Source organism: Pelophylax lessonae (assembly GCF_965119305.1).
Source record: "Pelophylax lessonae genome assembly, chromosome: 5".
Taxonomy (NCBI): Eukaryota; Metazoa; Chordata; class Amphibia; order Anura; family Ranidae; genus Pelophylax; species Pelophylax lessonae.
This window is the reverse complement of record NC_138772.1, coordinates 288546365-288568491: the sequence shown is the minus strand read 5'-3', so window position 1 is coordinate 288568491 and position 22127 is coordinate 288546365. Positions and strand designations below refer to the sequence as shown.

Below are 22127 nucleotides of genomic sequence, written 5' to 3'. Positions count from 1 at the left end.
CACTGGGCTTGGCCATGTGGGTTCGTACTTCATGCTCTAGTTTTGTACAAACTCACTACAGTTGAAGGGTGTGGCACGCATGCATGGACCCTCCACAGAAGATTGAAAATTGCAAGCAACTGTGCAGCATAGAAAAGGCTACACATCCTAGACATGACTGGCACAGAGTTGGGTGAATATAAGACTGATGGAGCGCCTGTAGTTGGCTGAGTAAATAAGTGTGACTGCACAAATAAGTGTGACTGCACTGAACTTTTTGAAAGGATCAGTACACTCAAATGCCATGTCAGTTATAGGCGGGGTTTAGTGGGTTTTGTTGGCTTTTTTTGGTTTTGCATTTGCACATTTTGAACTTTACTTCTGCTACAAAATGGGTGTTTTCACTACACCTGTTAGTATGCTCTGTAATATAACAGAAATTGAAGAATTCCAGACATTACTCTTTTATATATTGGTATATAGGTCCAGGGTGGACCAATGTAATCCTCTATATACCATACCTGGTATATGCCCCTGAAAGCTGGAAATCAGTAGAGTAGAGTCTGCCATGTCCAAATGTCAGGGTATAATCCCCAGTTGGGTTTTTAGAAGAATAAATTAAAGTCATGGCTATAATATACATACAATAGTTACATTGGTCTAGCTTGGACCAATGTATCTATGTATATACCACACCTGGCTGATGCCCCTGGAAGCTGGAAACCAATGAAGACCTCACTACTTCAGTGATCTCCACTTGCTTCTAGGTCCCATGCTGAGTTGCTGGCCTGATACATTGTGAAAACAGGAGGTCAGTGCTCGGTACAGGAGCCATTTGGATTTTTTTGAATGGCTGCAAAGCGTTCTCTGTTGGACAAGGTGGAGAGCGTGACATCACTGCCCCAACTCACCTTCTCATCCACTCGGAAAATGTTTTGCATTCATTCAGAGAATGCTTTTCCATTCTTTGAATGGGGCCCATGCGAGCAGCCAACCTCCTGTCTTCAGTAAGCAGGAGTGCAGCCACTTCATGTGGGACCAAGAAGCAATTGGAGATCATTGAAGATTATTTCTAGCTTCCAAGGGCATCAGTCAAGTGTAGTGTGTGTATGTATGTGTAATATATATATATCATTACACTGGTCCAAGCTAGACCAATGTAACTATTGTAGGTATAATATAGGCATGCCTGTAATTCTTCATTAAAAACTCAACTGGGGATTATATCCTCACATCTGACATGGCAGATTTGGGAATTGAAGGGCCAAGATCTCTCTACAAGAGTCCTAGGAAGCAAATTTACTGCTTCCCACCCACCCTCTAGTGAAATGACAGACCGGTGGGAGCACTCTCATTGTGGGGGATGTCATATGACGTCCTCCCAATCTGCCAGTGAGGAGAAAGAGAGCTGAGCGCTGGATCAATATCTGGCTCAGGTAGGTATATGGGGAGGCTGGCAGGGGAAGCTGCATGCAAAATGTTTTTTACCCTAATACAGAGAATGCATTAAGGTAAAAAATAAATGTGCTGCCTTTAGAACCAGTTGGTATCTACCAAAAAGGAAATCTACTTTATGATAATATTCAACCTAATTTTGATTGGTTTACTCTAATTTAACCTCTGTAATTTGTGATTAGAGATGAAGACCTTTATCGAGATGAAGAGGAAATTGAAAAAGAAAAGACAAACAAAGGAGCTCCTGTATGTGAAAAAGGCGGTAAAGGTAATACACCCTTCACATTCTTACATTTGAACAGTACTTTTATTAAAATCATGGGATAGGCTTATTTTCAAAAGAAATCTAATAACCGATAACTTCCAATGGCATCCTAAAGGTGGCGCGATTTTGCCATGATTGTCACCCGAAGAATCACGGTAAAATCGCCCAAACAATCGCAGGACGCCTCTCGCCCAAACAATCGCAGGACGCCTCTCGCCCAAAAAGTTCTTGTACTTTTTTTGAGCGACAGGCGTCCCGTGATTCTGTTTGCGCAATTTTACTGTGATTTTAAAAGGCGACAAATGCAGCATAATGCCGCGGTCTGGGACGGCAATATGTGAAGGGAGCCCCAATGAAGTATCTGGAATGTAACATGGGTTATTGTCATTTGCTATTGGTTTACACACACTAAACACTTTTCAGTTCCTTATCATACAGAATCTTGAATATGTAATATATATTTTCTAGCTCACCACTGCATCACACAAATTTGACAGTACACCTAACGTTGTGCAGACCCAAGGAAGCTTATTTTGTATAATCAGAGCAGCATTTTTTTCCCGGTTTACACCTGCTAAGCCATGACATGCAGAAAAGGAATTGGTTCTTGTTGTATGTAGTAAGCTGCATGACAGAGGAGTGAGTGACAGCTGGTACGGCCCCCTCCTTTGAGAGTGAAGACATGCCTGTCTGTAGCAGATAAGCTAATCATCACAGGAAGGAGGTGCTTAGCTATAGAATAGAATGCTAAACCCACTGCGAATAGCATAACATTATTCCTGTCTGTCCTGTTATACTAATCATATGGGAACAGCAAGGCAGATGTTCTAGTGGCAAATACTGATGGTCAATGTGAAATTTCCAATTTTGTAGCCAAATTTGAGAAAACCCCAGTATGTTTGTTTGTTTTCATTCACATAGCATATCAAAAATAAGTACTATATATAAATATGCACCGAACTTTTGGTCGCCGAAGCATATCGGCTGAACATGGTGTTCTCTGCATTCTGCCGATAAGAGAAAAAGGTGACGATCATGGCGCCAAAAACGTGCATGATGTTGCGGCGATTTGTCTGTTCTTTAAAGTTTGTGACTCAATAACCGCATCAAAAGTATAAAATGGGTGCGTTATTGATGCGTTATTGATGCGTTTTCAATGTACTTGAAATGGGAGGTGCGTTTTTGGTGCTGTTTTTTTAAATCACTAAAGCTGGATACACATTATCCAACTTTTGTGGTTAGATTTCCTTCAGATTTCCCTTTTCTATGTAGTGCAAGGGCCTGCCAGATTGCATACAAATTGAAAGTGTTTAGGTTTGACCTCATATTATGTGGTTTTGGTAAATCTAAAGGAAAAAGTCTTCAGAAAATCTTATAGTGTGTATGGCCCATTAGAGTGCAGCAAGCAAGATTTTAGAGGGAATTTTCACACTGTTCTGTAGCAAAATCTCTGTGTTTCAGATGCGTTTGCTGTGTGTATTTGGTGCATTTTTGGGTTGTCTGCACCTGTGAAGAATAGCTATGTGACTCAAAACACTGCAAAAAAGCAACATTGCAGTGCGTTTTTATCGCAATTTTGCCACGATTTCTATTCATTTCAATGGGAAGCTGCGTTTTTGGTGTGGTTTTCAAAACCGCACCAAGGATGCAGCATGCAGGACTTTTCAAAACGCACTGCACCTGTAACGCAGTAGTGTGAAAAGTCTCTTTAGGAGTCCCTTTAGCTTACGTTTGAGACAGAGTAGACAATCCTCTTGTCCGTTCACAGAATGCAAGATGTTTTGTGAGTAAACAGAGGGCAGGAGCAGGGGCGGCTGAATTACATTATCCTTTTGTGAGATCCACAGCACTCAGTCACAGCTCTGGCTGAGTCTTTTGGCGTCAAAGAAGCAAAAGGTGTACCTTTTTCTCAGTGCAAAAGAATAGAATTATGTGTACATTTTAAATAGAAAAGGTTTATAGAATAGGTTTAGTAGTGTGCCCTTTATTATGGGGGGAATGTACAGTGTGGCTGTCCAGTGTTTTGTTGTTGGTGTCAGAGGGATAACTGTAGGTCTTCTATGGAAGGATGTTCATGTAAACTGGTGTACACATTGTGTGAAAAAAATCCTTAAACCAATTCGGACATTTCTCACATACTTCTTAACGACTTCAGCTTCAGAATGTTTTACCCCCTTTGTGACCGGACCATTTTTTCCTATGCGGCATTACGCTGCTTTAACTGACAATTGCTTGGTCATGCGATGCTGTATCCAAACAAAATTTTATATAATTTTTTTTTTTTCACAAATAGAGCTTTCTTTTGGTGGTATTTGAACACCTCCGGTGTTTTTATTTTTTATTTTATATAAATGAAAAAAGACAGACAATTTTGGGGGGAAAAAACATTTTATACTTTCTGCTATAAAACATATCCAATAAAAAAATAAATAAATCTTCATACATTTTGGCCAAAAATACATCTTTGGTTAAAAAAAAAAAAAAAAATCACAATAAGTGTATATTGACTGGTTTGTGTGTCAGTTAAAGCTATATATATATATATATATATATATATATAAATAAATATTAGTGCGATCAGCAACTTAAAATGGAACTGCGATAGTACGGTGGTCAATCTGACACTGACATCACCAGTGACATTATTACAATGATCAATGTTAATAATATGCACTGTCACTATAGTAATGACACTGGACAGGAAGGGGTTAACAGGTAGGGCGATCAAAGGGTATTGTGTGCATAACTAGGGTATGTGTTTTATTGTGTGCATAACTAGGGTTTGTGTTTATTGTGTGCTCTTTTACTTGTAATCTAATTGTTTTAATTTTCTGCTTAGCAGGGAACGAAAAAAACAATGAGATCCTCTGTCACTGAACACCGCTCTGTGTTGTTTACATTCACAGAGCTGTGTTTGGGGAAGCTCAGAGCCGATCACCGGTTGCTAGCACTCAATCATTGGCCAGGATCCAGTGATGGGCATGTGCTGTGCCAAATCACAGCCAGACAGGCATGCGCGCCTCCTACCTAGAAATGTAGAAATAAGTATGTATGTAAGTACAGTGGATATAAAAAGTCTACACACCCCTGTTAAAATGTCAGGTTTCTATGATGTAAAAAAAAAAATGAGACCAAGATATATAATTTTAGAACTTTTCCCACCTTTTAATGTGACCTGTAAACTGTACAACTCAGTTGAACAGCAAACTGAAATCTTTTTGGAGTAGGGAAGTAAAAATAAAAAAACTGAAAAAATATGGTTGCATAAGTGTGCACATTCTTAAATGAATACTTTGTTGAAGCACCTTTTGATTTTATTACAGCGCTCAGCCTTTTTGGGTATGAGTCAGCATGGCACATCTTGACTTGGCAATATTTGCCCACTCTTCTTTGCAAAAGACCTCCAAATCTGTCAGATTGCGAAGGGCATCTCCTGTGCACAGCCCTCTTCAGTTCACCCCACAGATTTTCAATCCGATTCAGGTCTGGGCTCTGGCTGGGCCATTCCAAAACTTTAATCTTCTTCTGATGAAGCCATTCCTTTGTTGATTTGGATGTATGCTTTGGGTCGTTGTCGTGCTGAAAGAAGCCTGAAGGTTGTGCCAATATTGTCTGGTATTTGGAACTGTTCATAATTCCCTCTACCTTGACTAAGTCCCTTGTTCCAGCTGAAGAAAAACAGCCCCAAAGCATTATGTTGTCACCACCATGCTTGACTGTGGGTATGGTCTTCTTTTGGTGATGTGCAGTGTTGTTTTTGCACCAAACATATCTTTTGGAATTATGGCAAAAAAGTTCAAGCTTGGTTTCATCCAACCATTACACATTTTCCCACATGCTTTTGGGAGACTTCAGGTGTGTTTTTGTAAATTTAGACAGGCTTGGATGTTTTTCTTCCTAAGAAAAAGCTTCTGCCTTGCCACTCTACCCCATAGCCAAGACATATGAAGAATACGGGAGATTGTGGTTACATGTACTACAAAGCCAGTACTTGCCAGATATTCCTGCAGCTCTTTTAATGTTGCTGTAGACCTCTTGGCAGCCTCCCTGACCAGTTTTCTTCTCGTCTTTTTATCAATTTTGGAGTGACGTCCACTTCTTAGTAATGTCACTGTTGTGCCATATTTTCTCCACCTGATGACGACTGTCTTCACTGTGTTCCATGGTATATCTAATTCCCTGGAAATTCTTTTGTACCCTTCTCCTTACTGATACCTTATGTATACCTGATGACTTATAAAAATGGGATCCCTCTGATGCTTTGGGAGCTCTCTGTGGACCATGGCTTTTTTTTATTGTAGGATGTGACTAAGAAAATGTCAGGGAAGACCTACTAGAACAGCTGAACTTAATTTGGGGTAAATCAGAGGCACTTTAAATAGGGATGCACCGAAATGAAAATTTTGGGCCGAAACCGAAACCGAAAATGCAGGATGCCCTTGGCCGAAAACCGAAACCGAAAATGACTTTTTCCCCAAAAAAAATTTGAAATGGATAGAACAGGGACATAAACCAAAAACAGGCAGCGACGTACACCTACACCTGTCGCTGCCACCCTGTCACAGTATATGTACTGTGATGGGTTGGCAAGAGGTTAATTTAATTACCAATGGTATTTGTATTATGAGGCATGAGGGGTTAATGTATTGTCACTGCTGGTCACTCATCTATTAGTGACTGACCAGTGGCAGGTAATTAACCCCTTTGTGCTGCATTAGTGCAACCAGTGTTAATTAACACTGACACTGGTTGCACTAATGCAGCACAAAAGGGGTTAATTAACTGCCACTGGTCAGTCACTAATAGATGAGTGACCAGCAGTGACAATACATTAACCCCTCATGCCTCATAATACTAATAGCATTGGTAAGCTGCCTCAGCTCCCCTCCCCCTTCCCCCACTGCCTCAGCGTCCTCCTCCTCGGGTGTCCTCTCCTGCATTCAAAAGTCCCGCCTCTGGCCGGCGGCACCGCCTCTCAATGATGTCCCTACTACTCTGTGCATTATGAATGGACATACTAGGCGGGGGGCGGGGCGAGCGGCCGCTATAGAGAGAACTATTGTGATCCTTCACTGTCAGCTCCTCACGTCTATGTATGAATGAGAACTGAACTGAGCTGACACCGGGCGGGGGGGCGGGCGGAGCGGCCGCTATTAGCTGTGACTATGTGAGAGCTTCTCTTCCTTGTCAGCGGAGATACGTGCCTGTCAGGGAAGTGAAGCTCTCACATAGTCACAGCTAATAGCGGCCGCTCCGCCCGCCCCCCCGCCCGGTGTCAGCTCAGTTCAGTTCTCATTCATACATAGACGTGAGGAGCTGACAGTGAAGGATCACAATAGTTCTCTCTATAGCGGCCGCTCGCCCCGCCCCCCGCCTAGTATGTCCATTCATAATGCACAGAGTAGTAGGGACATTATTAAGAGGCGGACGGCCGGCCAGAGGCGGGACTTTTGAAACCTGCCCTGCGCTGCGCTGCGCCCTCCTCCTTCCCCACGGCGGCCACTTTTTCGGCACTGTTAACCCATTATCGGCCGAAATGAGAGAGGCTCATTTTCGGCCGATAATTTCGGTGGCCGAAATTTCGGTGCATCCCTAACTTTAAATGATGGCAGGTGTGCTCTGACTCCTATTTAACACGAGTTTGAATGTAATTGCTTAATTCTGAACACAGCTACATCCCCAGTTATAGAGGGTGTGCATACTTATGCAACCACATTATTTTTTTTTTTTGTTTGTTTTTACCCCCCCTAAAAGATTTCAGATTGGTTTTTCAATTAAGTTCTAAAATGATTTATCTTTGTCTCATATTTTTTACCTCACAGAAACCGGATATTTTAACAGGGTTGTGTAGACTTTTTATGTCCACTGTATGTGCGTGGAAATCAAAATTCGAGAACAATTTATGAGCACTTGATTTTTTTCTGAAATAATGTAATCCTCATTGCTCCTAACATTTGATGGAATTTTTGTTGTGGCTATTCCATGCTAATTGAACAGTGTTTTTCAAAATAACCAAAGCACTTCAACAACAAAAAAAACTTTATTTTGTAGAAAACACAATGATCAAAATTAGAGAACAGTAATGACTGTAACATCGAGAAAGATTACAACAAAAATTTCTGAAGGTTACAACAATAAACAATTAGTAGGAAGTGTACAGGCCCTTGCTTTGAATGACTTCTGCATATCTGCGGCTACAGGACATCACTAGTCTCTCACACTGCTTTGGTGTGATTTAGTTCCACTCTTCTTCCAGTCTCTTCCACAGTTCGATGACTGTAGTAGGATTTTCCAGAGGTTTTCTATTGGGTTAAGATCAGGACTTGTGGGCTGGCCATTTCATTATTTCAAGAAGGATATATATATATATATATATATATATATATATATATATATATATATATAATATACACACACAGTGGGTACGGAAAGTATTCAGACCCCCTTAAATTTTTCACTCTTTGTTATATTGCAGCCATTTGCTAAAATCATTTAAGTTCATTCTTCTTCCTCATGAATGTACACATAGCACCCCATACTGACAGAAAAACACAGAATTGTTGCAGATTTATTAAAAAAGAAAAACTGAAATATCACATGGTCCTAAGTATTCAGACCCTTTGCTCAGTATTTAGTAGAAGCCCCCTTTTGATCTAATACAGCCAGGAGTCTTTTTGGGAAAGATGCAACAAGTCTTTCACACCTGGATTTGGGGATCCTCTGCCATTCCTCCTTGCAGATCCTCTCCAGTTCTGTCAGGTTGGATGTTAAACGTTGGTGGACAGCCATTTTTAGGTCTCTCCAGAGATGCTCAATTGGGTTTAAGTCAGGGCTCTGGCTGGGCCATTCAAGAACAGTCATGGAGTTGTTGTGAAGCCACTCCTTCGTTATTTTAGCTGTGTGCTTAGGGTCACTGTCTTGTTGGAAGGTAAACCTTCGGCCCAGTCTGAGGTCTAGAGCACTCTGGAGAAGGTTTTTGTCCAGGATATCCCTGTACTTGGCCGCATTCATCTTTCCCTCGATTGCAACCAGTCGTCCTGTCCCTGCAGCTGAAAAACACCCCCACAGCATGATGCTGCCACCACCATGCTTCACTGTTGGGACTGTATTGGACAGGTGATGAGCAGTGCCTGGTTTTCTACACACATACCGCTTAGAATTAAGGCCAAAAAGTTTTATTTTGGTCTCATCAGACCAGAGAATCTTATTTCTCACCATCTTGGAGTCCTTCAGGTGTTTTTTAGTAAACTCCATGCAGGCTTTCATGTGTCTTACACTGAGGAGAGGCTTCCGTCGGGCCACTCTGCCATAAAGCCCCGACTGATGGAGGGCTGCAGTGATGGTTGACTTTCTACAACTTTCTCCCATCTCCTGACTGCATCTCTGGAGCTCAGCCACAGTGATCTTTGGGTTCTTCTTTACCTCTCTCACCAAGGCTCTTCTCCCCCGATAGCTCAGTTTGGCTGGACGGCCAGCTCTAGGAAGGGTTCTGGTCATCCCAAACGTCTTCCATTTGAGGATTATGGAGGCCACTGTGCTCTTAGGAACCTTTAGTGCAGCAGAAATCTTTTTGTAACCTTGGCCAGATCTGTGCCTTGCCACAATTCTGTCTCTGAGCTCTTCAGGCAGTTCCTTTGACCTCATGATTCTCATTTGCTCTGACATGCATTGTTATCTGGAAGGTCTTATATAGACAGGTGTGTGGCTTTCCTAATCAAGTCCAATCAGTATAATCAAACACAGCTGGACTCAAATGAAGGCGTAGAACCATCTCAAGGATGATCAGAAGAAATGGAAAGCACCTGAGTTAAATATATGAGTGTCACTGCAAAGGGTCTGAATAATTAGGACCATGTGATATTTCAGTTTTTCTTTTTTAATAAATCTGCAACAATTCTGTGTTTTTCCGTCAATATGGGGAGCTATGTGTACTTAAGAATGAACTTAAATGATTTTAGCAAATGGCTGCAATATAACAAAGAGTGAAAAATTTAAGGGGGTCTGAATACTTTCCGTACCCACTGTGTGTGTGTGTGTATGTATATGTGTATATATATATATATATAATATATATATATTTATTGTTTGTTTCTAAAATACAATACAACATGTAAACGTAACATCATATATATGTGAGTATATAAATGAAAACGTTTATAATATGCAAATCATCAATGCATGAGTCTATACCAAAGTAGATAGGCATACTTACTGCACCAAATTGTGTTATCCAGAATCAAAAAGCAGCTACACCTTGACAATAGAGAGTCTTTAAGGCCCAGACCTCCAATCCAGTTTTCACCCTAATGGTTTCTTCGCTAGCGTCAAGGGGTTAATGTGTAATATATAATTTTGTGTAGCCCCAGAAAGGCTGGGGATGAGCCAGTCAATAGGTGGCTTTGCTAAACCAAAGCCCTGCGCTGCGCCCCCTAGTTGCTCAAGAGGATCACCCTGTAAAAGCAGGGGAAGCCAGCAAGGGCATCAGAAAAAAATAGGAAAGGGCAGTTGTGTAGGAATACACTATACAAAATTGTAAAATAGAAAAATGTATGATGGGTATCCACTTCATTTGGACCCAACTGGGTGAAGTGAGTAGTTTAGTAAAGGCTTACCTCCAAAACAGGGGGGAGAGGATCAAATCGACATGTCTATCATTTCCTCAGTCACCATGAGGGTGAATGGTTGGCTGCTAGGGAGGGTTCTTAGGGTTGCTCTATTTGTATGGCGATGTGCTCATTGTACTCACCTGTGGTGAGTGACCCGCTAAAAATTTGGTAAGAGTTCATATCCAAATCGGGGCCTCACCCCGCATGTTTGTAGTCTCTGGACACCGAGGCTTCCACGGTGACCCCGCGGCATCTGGCGCCACCGCGCAGGCGAGTACGCGGTGACGTCAGACGCCACGGGGCCGCCAACGCACCACATAGAACCAAGCCTGGCTCCATCCCTGTAGGAGGCGGGATCCAATGAGAACACAGGCCCCACTGCAAAGTCATTAGGGGAGCCTGTGTGTGCAGGGGAGAAACGCCAGGGGCACTGGGCCCAGCCCCAGTCAGCGAAGGCATCCTCTAACTGTATATCTAAACATAATTCAATGTGTTCAGCTTCAAGGAAGTGCTTTACCCATTTTTCTGTGTGACAAGGGGCATTATCGTACAGGAAAGTTGCTGGCTGATTGGGTGATGAACACAGAGAATGAACCGCATGTTGTCGAAGAAGGTTCTGTTATACAGCTACATGGCAAAGTGAATGCAAATGTTTAAAGAGACCCAACTTGCCGCAGAAAACCTCCTCTAACCATGACGCTTCCCCCCTCCACCTTTCACTGACTTCTTTACACACTTTGGGTTCAGTCTTTCCCTAGTTTGACAACCAGCATGTTTCCCATCAGACCCAAATAAATTAAACTTGATTTCATCACTAAAGTAAACTTTTGGACCAGTTCTTCTCTGTCAACATAACGTGCTCCTCAGCAAAGGTTAGTCTAGCCTTTCGATTCCTTCTGCTAGTGAGAGGTTGACCTTGAAATTTAGGAAATTGTAGGTGGTTCTCTAATTTTCATCTCCATTGTGTGTGTGTAGATGTTTCTATTGGTACACACAGTGTAGAGAGACAACTCTAGTCCCTGCATGCAAGGGAAAGGATCCACCATGAAACCGAAAACTTGGAACAGCGATCATGGCACCAGCTTAAACTGGAACATAGACAAGGATTTAAGAGATAAAGAAGCCACATACTCCATAAGTGATGTATGTGATTAAGTTGCGGTTCACACTGGTGCAATGCGAGAACCCTGCAAATCCACTGCGGGTTCCCTGATTGCACCCGACTCACAGGCAGTTCACACTACCATATGTGAACTGCTGGGAGTGTCAATACAAAGTTAATGACACCCCCAGATCAGTGCGAACTGTCAGTTCGGACAGGAATTGTATCACATAGGAGTGAACACCCATGCAATCCGATTCTGGTGCAGACCAAAAAAAAGGTCCTGCACGACTTTGGTCCGAATGCAATGCGAAGTCAGCCATGCAATCTGTATGGCTGAATTCGCATTGCACAGACATCGCATATGATTTGCAGAGCAGTGCGGTGCAAATCACATGCGATGTCTGACATCGTTAAAGTGTGAACCGGCACTTGATCAGATCCTGAAAGTGCTTAGAAATATGGGGTTTAATATCACTTTAAAGCATTTCTACATATGCTGTAGAGACCAAAGCTGAAACTCCAGGAAAAACAAATACAGTACTTTTTAAATACAAGAAGCATGTGCTTTCATATTTGAATATCCGTGTTCAATGTGTATTTCTTCTAAATCTGTGCAGTAATCCTACAAGTAACAACTCCAGCATGTTGGCCCCATGCAGGAGTTTCCTGTAATACAGACAAGTCAGTGCTGCGCTCTTTCTTGTCGCAGGGTGACTGGTCTTGTCTCCACCGCTGTAGTTTTCGCCAGGCACATCTCTGCTCTCTGCACAGGCCATGTGTAACATATTGAGGATGCTATCCCTACTTTAACAAGATATTATCATTTGGTACATGCATTGATCTGTAACCTTTGTGTCCATTGAAGAATATATTAAATTAAAGAGTTTTGTGCCTGGAGGTTAGCTTTAATTGTATGAATAAAGTGTATCTATAAAAATCTAAAATCACACTTTTATTTCTGTGACTCATATTTCCTATGCCATATGAAAAAGCCGATTCTTAGGCATGCACGCAGACTGAACACAAAGTGCTGTAATTTCCGACACGCGTGCAGATGTGCCGAAGGTCTCTGCTGGGTGCGGAGTATTTCTCGCCTAGGCAAGAAAAGCAGTGCAGCACAAAAAAGTAAAAAAATAAGTAAAAATCTCCACTTGTGGGATAGGGAGGGGGCTGGAGTCAGATCTAAACAATTTGTTTTTTGGGGGTGATGGTCTGCTTTAGCTGTGAATAAATTCTGTTTCTATCAGCATGTCATAGCTGGTATCTGCATCCATCTTTGCTGTAAACAAGCTATTCCTGGCCACCAATATAGCACTCTGTTTACAGACAGATCTCCTCTGCATTGAGCTGAATGATCATCTCGTCTCCTGGGAACAGATTTTTCAGAGCATAACAGAATGCATTTAAAACCAGGAGACTGCAGGCAATATATCTGCAAACAGGAGAAAACGACAGTATAATTGTGTTTTTTTTTCAGAGGCTGCTAGGACAGGTACAAAAGACTACTTCTTGAGTAAATCAACCCCTTTAATTTACAGCATTTCTGAAGATTTCTAAAAATATTTTGAAATCATGTTCACATATTTAGTTAAATTGAATAAAGACAATAGTCCATCTAGTTCAACCTGTGTAGGTGTACGTGTGTCAGTGTCGATAATTATTTCCCATATATATGTTCACACTGGGGCGGCTTCAAAGTCGCCCGACTCTGAAGCTGCCTCATGCAGCGCGACTTCAGCGTGGCTAGCAAACGACTTCTCTAATAGAATTCAATACAAGTAGCCCGACTTGAGTTGCTCCGATTAGAACAGTTCCATTGCACTGAATGGAGCACGACTTGTCAGGTGGCTAAGTCGTCTGACAAGTTGCCCCAGTTTGAAACCAGACTTACACTCCCTGAGACTGAATCGTTTTTTTCCTATGCTGGAATCACCATTGAGGTATTTTTAAATCCCTATTATGTCCCCTCTCAAGCGTCTCTCAACCAGCAAGAATAAATTTAGTGTTTGAGGTCCTCCAATTCCCTTATTAATTTGGTTGCCCTTCTTTGGACTCTCTCCAGCTCCAGGACATCCCTTCTGAGGACTTTTGACCAGAACTGGACAGAATACTCCAGATGTGGCCTAACCAAAGTTTTATAAAGTGGCAGGATTATAGTTTATCTCTGGAGTATGTCCTCCTTTTTTTTTTTTTTTTTTTCTTTTTTTATGCATGCTAATATTCAGCCGACTTTGGTAGCTGCAGCTATTGCTCAATCTGTCTTCTATTTGGACCCCCAGATCTTTCTCCATCCTTGATTTCCCCAGAAGTTCTCTCCCCTCCTCTAGTGAGTAGTTTGCATTTATGTTTTTAGCCCCCAAGAGCATTACCTTACGTTTCTCCACATTTAAACCTCATTTGCCATGTAGTTGCCCACTCCATCATTTTGTTCAGGTCTTTCTGTAAAAGTTTTCTTTATCCTGATGTGAAGTTATTGCCCTGCTGCTTTGTGTCGTTCCCAAAAACTAAGCTTCACCTTAGCTGATGGGTAAACGTACTGCACAAACGTTAGTAAACTCCATATAAAAGCAATGCAACTTGCATTTAGACTTTGGACAAACTCTGTATGTAATTGTCAGTGCTTCCATCATTCAGAAATATTCACCTCTGGGGAAACCCTAAAAAGTCTGATTGTCACAGGCAGTGTTCAAGGTTCTAGACTGGACCATAGCCCTCCTTACAATATCCATAGGCTTTGTAAGTAAATTCTTACAAAATATATGATGAATCTTTACAATTTAGTATGTTCTTAAAGCTAATGGTTCCTTATTCATTCATTCAATCTTTTTTTGCAGATGACCCTAAACTAGGACTGGGACCAGAATTTGACATCATAGAATATTGCAGAAGAGAATGGAGAGGCATAACCCCAGTTGCAAAGCAAATGAGGGAGGTAAGATCTCACTGTTTTTTGGGTATTACATTTTCTGCCAAATGAAGTATTGTAAACCAAGTACGTTTGGAACAGCCCTCCGATGTTCACCCAAAACTGCTCTCCTTTAAACTTTGGCAGGTGCTGGGGAATTGTCGGGGCGTTATATTAGAAGTTCAGCCTAAATCAAAATCTCTAAATCTTTTCCAGCCACAATCTAAGACTAACCTATCTAGCCCTATAATGCAAAAATCGCTATACATACCTTTTCTAAAGCTGCTTTGGGCCCTCGCTGAGCTGTCAGTGATGGCTTCACTGTGTAGGTGTGTGCACAAGAGGCAACCGACAACAGAAGCCTCATAGTAACTCTATGGGTGACATCATTTCACAACCTTGGTCGGCTGTAACTAGCACACAGCTTCCACCGATGGAGACCGGATCAGTTTCAGAAAAAGCTTGTTTAGCGATTTTTGCTTTATAGGGCTAGATAGGTTAGTCTTAGATTGTATAATATAAAGGAAGCAGTGCTAATATAAATGATTAAATTCTAAGCCAACATTAGAAATATAAAAATAAAAGATAACAAATCATAAAAACCATTAAAAGTGATGTCACACTAATTATGTGACAGACATAAAGTGACACCAAAATTTATTAGTGACAAAAATATTTCGTCCATAAGAGCCCATCAGTAAGGGCATTTAAAGAGCAAAATTCAATAAAGGGGGGAAATACGTTTAGAAAACAATTATCATATAGTTGTCCCCACATTCCCAATATTCAGTGCTTCCACCACCAGGTGACACCAGATAAATCAGCCTCTTACCGGATCCAGTGGACCATTATATAAGTGGTCAAACACACTTGTTAAATCCCTTTAACCGGAGTGATGCCAAAGGCCAGATACATATCCAGTTGGGGTTACTCCATCAGCATGGTGAAAGAATAAATGTATATACGCTGATAGTGTAATCCTGTAAAAATAATTTATTAAAAAACGTTATACAATTGTTAAACAGGACCACACTACAAACTTAGTGGGCAAAAGGTTCTTCAAATCCGCATATAGCGGTAAAAGCAAAAAATTCTCTCCCATAGACCGCAAGCTCTGCGGCCATACCAGGCTCCACGTGCCAGCCGGCAAGTATGCATGATGACATAGTGTCGTAGCCACGCCCAAGTCTTAGATTGGGGCTGCTAGCAGATTTAGAGATTTTAGTTTTAGGCTGATCTTCCGCTTTAAATAGCAGTCTATTCTAGCTCCTTACTGCGGTTTCCTGTTCTTCGTGCCTATAGCAGCTATTTAAACATTTTAACTAAATTATTTTTTTTGTTTTTTTAATGCCATAGCAAATGGGAACACCCAAATGTGAGCAGGTACACCTCTAAGATTAGTGGGAATGGAAGTGTAAAAATTGATGAAAATATCTTATTGCCCAAAAGTGTTAAGAATTCGGTGTACGACTTTCAGGGCTAGGCCTCAACTGAAACTGCTGGAGGATTGTAGGAGTTGTTTCCTGGCTGAAACTCCCATAGATATGACAGAGTAGTAGCTGCTTGGAGGAATAAAAATGTCCACCCCTCCACAATATTTTTTAAGACAGCAAGGGGAGTGACTACACCAAAGGATTTCTTTTACAGATGAGATAGTTGTTTTCCTAAATTCTGGTATGGCAGTGTTTTTTGGCCATTTCATACAGATACAGTGCTTGAGGAATCTGATGTACAAGTAGTAATCAAATAATTCATTTAGCAAATAAAGCTTTAAGTCACTATATGGGGATTGATGACCCAGTGGGTACCTATATATTATTACTGTCTGTTGCCATTCTCCAAAATGAGCCTTTACCTAGTTGTAAAAGTAATTTATTATATAAACCCCACTGAATTGTTACTGATAGGTAGGGGATAATCTGATGATTTTCCAGGCCATTCCTGTTGCTTCCCAAATGAGGGCTCCACTTAGGCATCTTGCCTCTGACATTTAAGAAGATTGTAAATACTGTAAAGCTTGGTTCACACTAATGCGGTCTACAGCATCGCATGTCAGGGATCTCATCGGATTCAGTAAGATAGAGAAGCTGCATACCCATTAAATCAGCTGCTTTAAAAGGCTGAGGGTTTAAAGAGGAGCTCCAGGCTCCCCCCCAACAAAAATTAAGTCAGCAGTTACAAATACTGTAGCTGCTGAATTTTAATATTAGGGCACTTACCTGTCCAGGCATCAAGCGGTGTCCTCAACGGAGCCTATTCTTCAATCAGCAAGCTGAGCTGAAAATTGGAGCGGGTACCTGTCAAAACCCAAAAGGTGCCAAATGTGTCAGTGGAGGCAGACAAGCAGAGCTTCCCCTTTCGAGTTGAGCTTCAAATTAATATAATATTAATAGCCTAGTTTTCTTTATCTTTACCAAACCCTTCCCATTTCCTTACCGAGATCTTTTTTCTGGTCATTTCGCACAGCATTACTGAAATATCTTTGGCTGACTTCATCATCCAATAATACGCTACGAAGTACTGGTAAAGCATAAATTGAAAGAAGATACAGGGTTGCTGCATATAGAATTGTATTATATGGCTACAATACTGACCCAGTTACTAGATTGATTTTTTCAATTCTAAACTCAAATAATGGGTCTCCATAGAACAAAACATGGTTGATCTACCTCTGATTTCTTTTCCATGGGTGTATAACCAACATGACGCACCAAGACAGTCAGTCCCATACCTAACCCAAGCTTTTTTGAAGCTTTGGGATATAGCGTTGCGGAGATGGGAAATCTATTTAGTGGCTGGCCCTTTGACACTGATACTGGGCAACCCAGGCTTCCCCGCGGGGCTCTCCCTTCCCTAGTTTTTATTAAATGGCTGATGGGGCTGCCCTCCCTAAGACAACAAGCATACAATGCTGATGGATTTTTCCACTAGCTGAGTTTACAGCGAGGGGAGCTCAGCAGCCTGGGCAATTGGTTCTGCTATTTCAAAGGTCTGGGTTTTCGAGACATAACTTCTATAGAGATGTGGTGTATCTGGACTATGCAAAGGCCTTTGACACCGTTCCCCACAAACGCTTACTGTACAAACTAAGGAAGGTAGGTATGGACCATAGGGTGAGTACCTGGATAGAGAACTGGCTCCAGGGGAGAGTCCAGAGGGTGGTGATTAATGGGGAGTACTCGGATTGGGCGGGTGTGGAAAGTGGGGTCCCCCAGGGTTCTGTCCTGGGACCAATCCTGTTTAATGTATTCATAAATGATCTAGAGGAGGGGATATCTAGTACAATCTCAGTATTTGCGGATGATACTAAACTAAGCATGCCAATATCTTCTATGCAGGATGTGGAAACCTTACAAGCGGACCTGAACAAAATAACGGGGTGGGCAACTACATGGCAGATGAGGTTTAATGTTGAAAAATGTAAAGTAATGCACTTGGGGGCCAGAAACCAGAAAGCAAGCTACTCACTAGGGGGGGAACCTCTGGGTGAGTCTAGTATGGAAAGGGACCTGGGGGTACTGGTAGACAACAGGCTTGGCAGTGCAATGCCAAGCCGCTGCAAGCAAAGCCAACAGAATACTGGGATGTATAAAAAAGGGGATTCACTCCAGAAATAAAGAGATTATTCTCCCACTCTACAAGACTCTGGTCCGGCCACATTTGGAGTATGCTGTCCAGTTCTGGGCACCGGTCCTCAGGAAGGATGTGCTGGAATTGGAAAGAGTCCAGAGAAGGGCAACAAAAATAATTAGGGGAATGGAGGACATCAGCTATGAGGAAAGACTACAAGCACTGAACTTATTCTCTCTGGAGAAGAGACGATTGAGGGGGGATATGATATCAATGTACAAATACTTTTTCTGGCGACCCTAGCATAAGGAACAAACTATTCAGAGAGAGGAGATACAATAAGACACGTGGCCATTCACTAAAACTAGAGGAAAGGCGGTTTAACCTTAAAATGCGTAAGGGGTTCTTCACTGTAAGAGCGGTAAGGATGTGGAATTCTCTTCCACAAGCAGTCGTATCAGCTGGGAGCATTGATAGTTTCAAAAAACTATTAGATGGGCACCTTGGAGACCACAACATACAGGGGTACACAATGTACGGTTAAAAGCAAACACACACACATCATAGGTTGAACTGGATGGACTGATGTCTTTTTTCAACCTCACTAACTATGTAACTATTCTGTGTCTTCAAAAGAACAACTGTCTGCAAGCAGTCTCTACTAGTTATGACATACTTCTTCAACATGCCTTCTCTCACAATCCCTTGTATATCGGATTGGAAGCGGGAATTGGGGTGTTTTTTGTTTTTTTAACTTATAAATCAAGCTTCTCCATTCAGATACAAGAGAGGAACTATAAAATCTCATCTAGGTTGTATTGATGCCCTGATAGAATACAAAAGATGTTATCTAACGATTTAGCTAGTTGCTGGTGCTGTGGCAAGGAACTTGGCACAATGTTGCATCTGTGGTGGTCCTGTCCGTATTTGAGACCATACTGGAAAGCTGTATTTCGACTCCCAGCACATATACAGGCAATAGGCTAACTGAACTACCAGAATTTTCCTTACTTTCTATCTTTCCAGGATCACCACAGATTACCAAGAAGGGTCTAACATGCTTTATCTTTGCTGTCTCTAGTGTCATTCCCAATATCAAAGAATGGGGGTCTGAACTAAATAATATTATGTGTATGGAGGAAGTGACAGCGAGCCTATCGGAGAAATACCCAAAATTCATAGCTAAATGGGTGGCTTGGAAAGATTTCAGCACCTCAGATGTTTTGAGACTACCTGTGACCTAGCTTCTCACCACGTATAAATATAGGAAACCAAGAATAAAATCCACAGGGAAGGAGCCCCCCCTTATTTTTATTTTTTTTCTCTTTTTTGATTTTTGCTATTTTAATGGTTGAAGATATGGGGTATGCATGAATATATAATTGAATGACAGAGGCTCCCCAAAAAAAAAATGTAATAGATATGGAATGTCGGCACAGGTTGTACCTATTGGTAGCTTGATTTTGGTTCATGATTGCTTTATTTTCTGTTTGTATATACTTTTGTGTTCTTTTGTTTTCATAATAGGTAATGCATATTCTACCAATTGTTGCTTCCCATGGGATTTTTTATGACAAGTAAACAAAATATATAAATCAGTGTTTTTTATTGTATACAGTTTAAAATAAATTTACATAAAAAACACAATCTTGGCAACCATCTTTCATATAGTTGCAATACCATTGCACAGCAGGCGGGGAATATTACAATGCATCCCATACAAGAACTCCCCAGCCGGAGAAATCCAGCAAGTTTCAGTTTCTTTTGCAAATCATCTTCAGGGAAGAATTTATTTTAAATTGTATGCAATAAAACACACTGTGTCTTATATATTTTGTTTATTTACCATATTAAGTCCAATGGGAGACAACAATTCGTAGAATATGTATTTATAGGGATGTTGGCAATAGATATCCTTATACAGTCTAAAAATCTGTTTACTGGGTAAAGCATATTTAGCATCCAACACTTTATCAATCTGCATATTTATTTTGGAAAAACTATTCCTAGCATCACTGCTTTTAACCTGGAGCCATGGCCATGTAGCCATCACAATGCAGTTCTCTTCTTTTCACCCCTAGAGACTGGTAGAATGCTGCTAGCGGTGCTTATGACATATCTTGGTGATGTCCGCATTGGCTTCTGTATTGCACTCCCCACAGTGCAGTTTTTTTGAAGGGTTGGTTTTAATCCACAGGAATGCTAGTTTGTGGAGTTTTAAGCACATTCCATTATTCACCCCCATCTATCTGCCAAGTTAGAGAGCTTCCTGATAAATGTGGGTGAATAACCGAGTGGGCAGGCATCACTCTAACACTGCGCAGAGAACACCTAGAACTTCCTCTATTGACTTCATGACGTCACCCCTTTACTGGGGACGCAGTTAAGTGACCGGTCTATTATGTGTTGACTAATCACCCATTATTACAAGAGGAGAGGTACTGCTGATTATCACATGACTTTGCGTTAGATAATGGGGTCATTGGAGGTTGCTTTTCCAAATAGCTTTAATAGATAAGTAATTGATGATGATGATTTTTTTTTTTTTTTTAAACTTGGCAGGGGTTCAGTTTAAATATTTTCATTTTTATGATGGTAAATGGTAAAAAATATTGATAAAGGCCCAAGATCGCAAACTGTGAGAAATGTGTACCTAATGTATTGCTTCTCTATGAAGAACCATCTGGCCACCACTATTGCTTCTCTATGAAGAACCATCTGGCCACCACTATATGTATCTAGTGTGTTTTTAGGGGTATTTCCCAGCATCACAAAATATAATCGGTTGTATCTCTTGAAAATGTTTAATTTATTACAGTAATTTAAAATATTACTGAATTGTTTCATTTCAAACAGTTTGGGGAATTCTCACCTTTAAAATCAAATTTTAGTACATTCCCATATTTTATATGCATAACATTTACGCATGGTGTATTATGTCCAATGTCTCCTGCTATATAAAGGTGCATCTCATAAAATTGAAATATCTTCAAAAAGTTAATTCATTTCAGTAATTCAATTCAAAAAGGGAAACTCATATATTTTGTATAGATGTGTTGCACACAGAGTGATGTATTTTGAGCATTTTTCTTTTATTTGTGATTATTATGGCTTACAGCTAGTGAAAACCTAAACTTCAGTATCTCAGAAAATTTGAATTTCTCTTTTGTTCATTGACGGGCACAGCTCCTGATATTCTTAACCTTTGGGTTTTAGTAAGACACTAGGCAGAAAAAAAGTCTGGCTACGCCTATAGGCAGTCCCAGGGGGCATACTCCCTCTCTCTGCTATAGGTTTTTTTTTTCTGGCTGGTCAGGAGTAAGGACTTAATTCCTTGCTGGGATCTCTTGTCCTGGCAATTTTTTTCTTTTTGGATAAACATTTTTTGCCTGTTTTTTTCCTGTGAGATCTACAATCAATTGCCGGACTGGGTGATGGGCTGGATAATCTAGATCCTGTGGTCACCCCAGTCTGGCCAGCGAGCATGCGCAGACCTCAGCTCTGCGCTAGGTCGGCCACTACCTAGCACCAGCCGGATGGGGGCTGGCTTGCAAGGTAAACGTCTCCATGAAGTCACATACGACCTGGTCTTGGCCCGAGTCGCAGCGTTCCTCCTGGCCGACAGCCCCCCATTTCGAAGGTGAGCGGTTCTGTCTGGAGCAGTGCCCACCTGGGTTCATGAGTAGCTGTCCCCCTTCTCCCCCTGGAGGGTTTTGGGGTGGACGTGGGCCCCTCCTTGGGACAGTCGGATCCCGGGTTCCCCTCCTTGCGTCAGGCACCCCCCTTCATCTGTCCCCCCATCCTACCCCTCTCCCCCCTTCCACTTATGCTGCAGCTTTGTGAGTGATCTGGTCCACCTCCTAGGGTGGGGGCAGGGCGCTATGCTGTCGATAAGGGCAGGGGGGGTGCGCCGCCGGCGACCAGACGATTAGCTGTTCGGGGGGGGGGGAGCTCCTGCCAGGCCATATCCTGCCTGGGCCTGTCTTTGAGGTCTAGGGATCCCTCCTGGGTCCCTTGGAGCCTTGTGGTGCCACGCAGGGCCACAGTTTTGCTATAGCCTGTGTATTCCATGCACGGCGGCAATGTTTGTGTAGTCCGGCCACCATTTTGCGGTTGTTTGCCATTGAAAATAGCGACGGCCATGACTGTGGAGCCCTGTGGGTGGCGATTTTGGTGGTGGGAGCCCTCCTTATCCCCTGGTGCGGACTCCTGGATCCTTTCATTTCCTGATTGCCGCATGTG

At 41.8% G+C, this 22127-nt stretch overlaps 1 protein-coding gene across 2 annotated transcripts in view; it reads left to right on the top strand.

Moving 5' to 3' along the window:
* OTULIN (OTU deubiquitinase with linear linkage specificity) overlaps window positions 1-22127 on the top strand; it is a 135376-nt gene that overhangs the window by 30133 nt on the left and 83116 nt on the right. For both annotated transcript variants that reach the window (XM_082258413.1, XM_082258412.1), the window contains 2 exons: window positions 1617-1702; window positions 14245-14342. In XM_082258413.1, the coding sequence (XP_082114539.1) occupies window positions 1617-1702; window positions 14245-14342 (184 nt within the window). The remainder of the gene's footprint in view (window positions 1-1616; window positions 1703-14244; window positions 14343-22127) is intronic.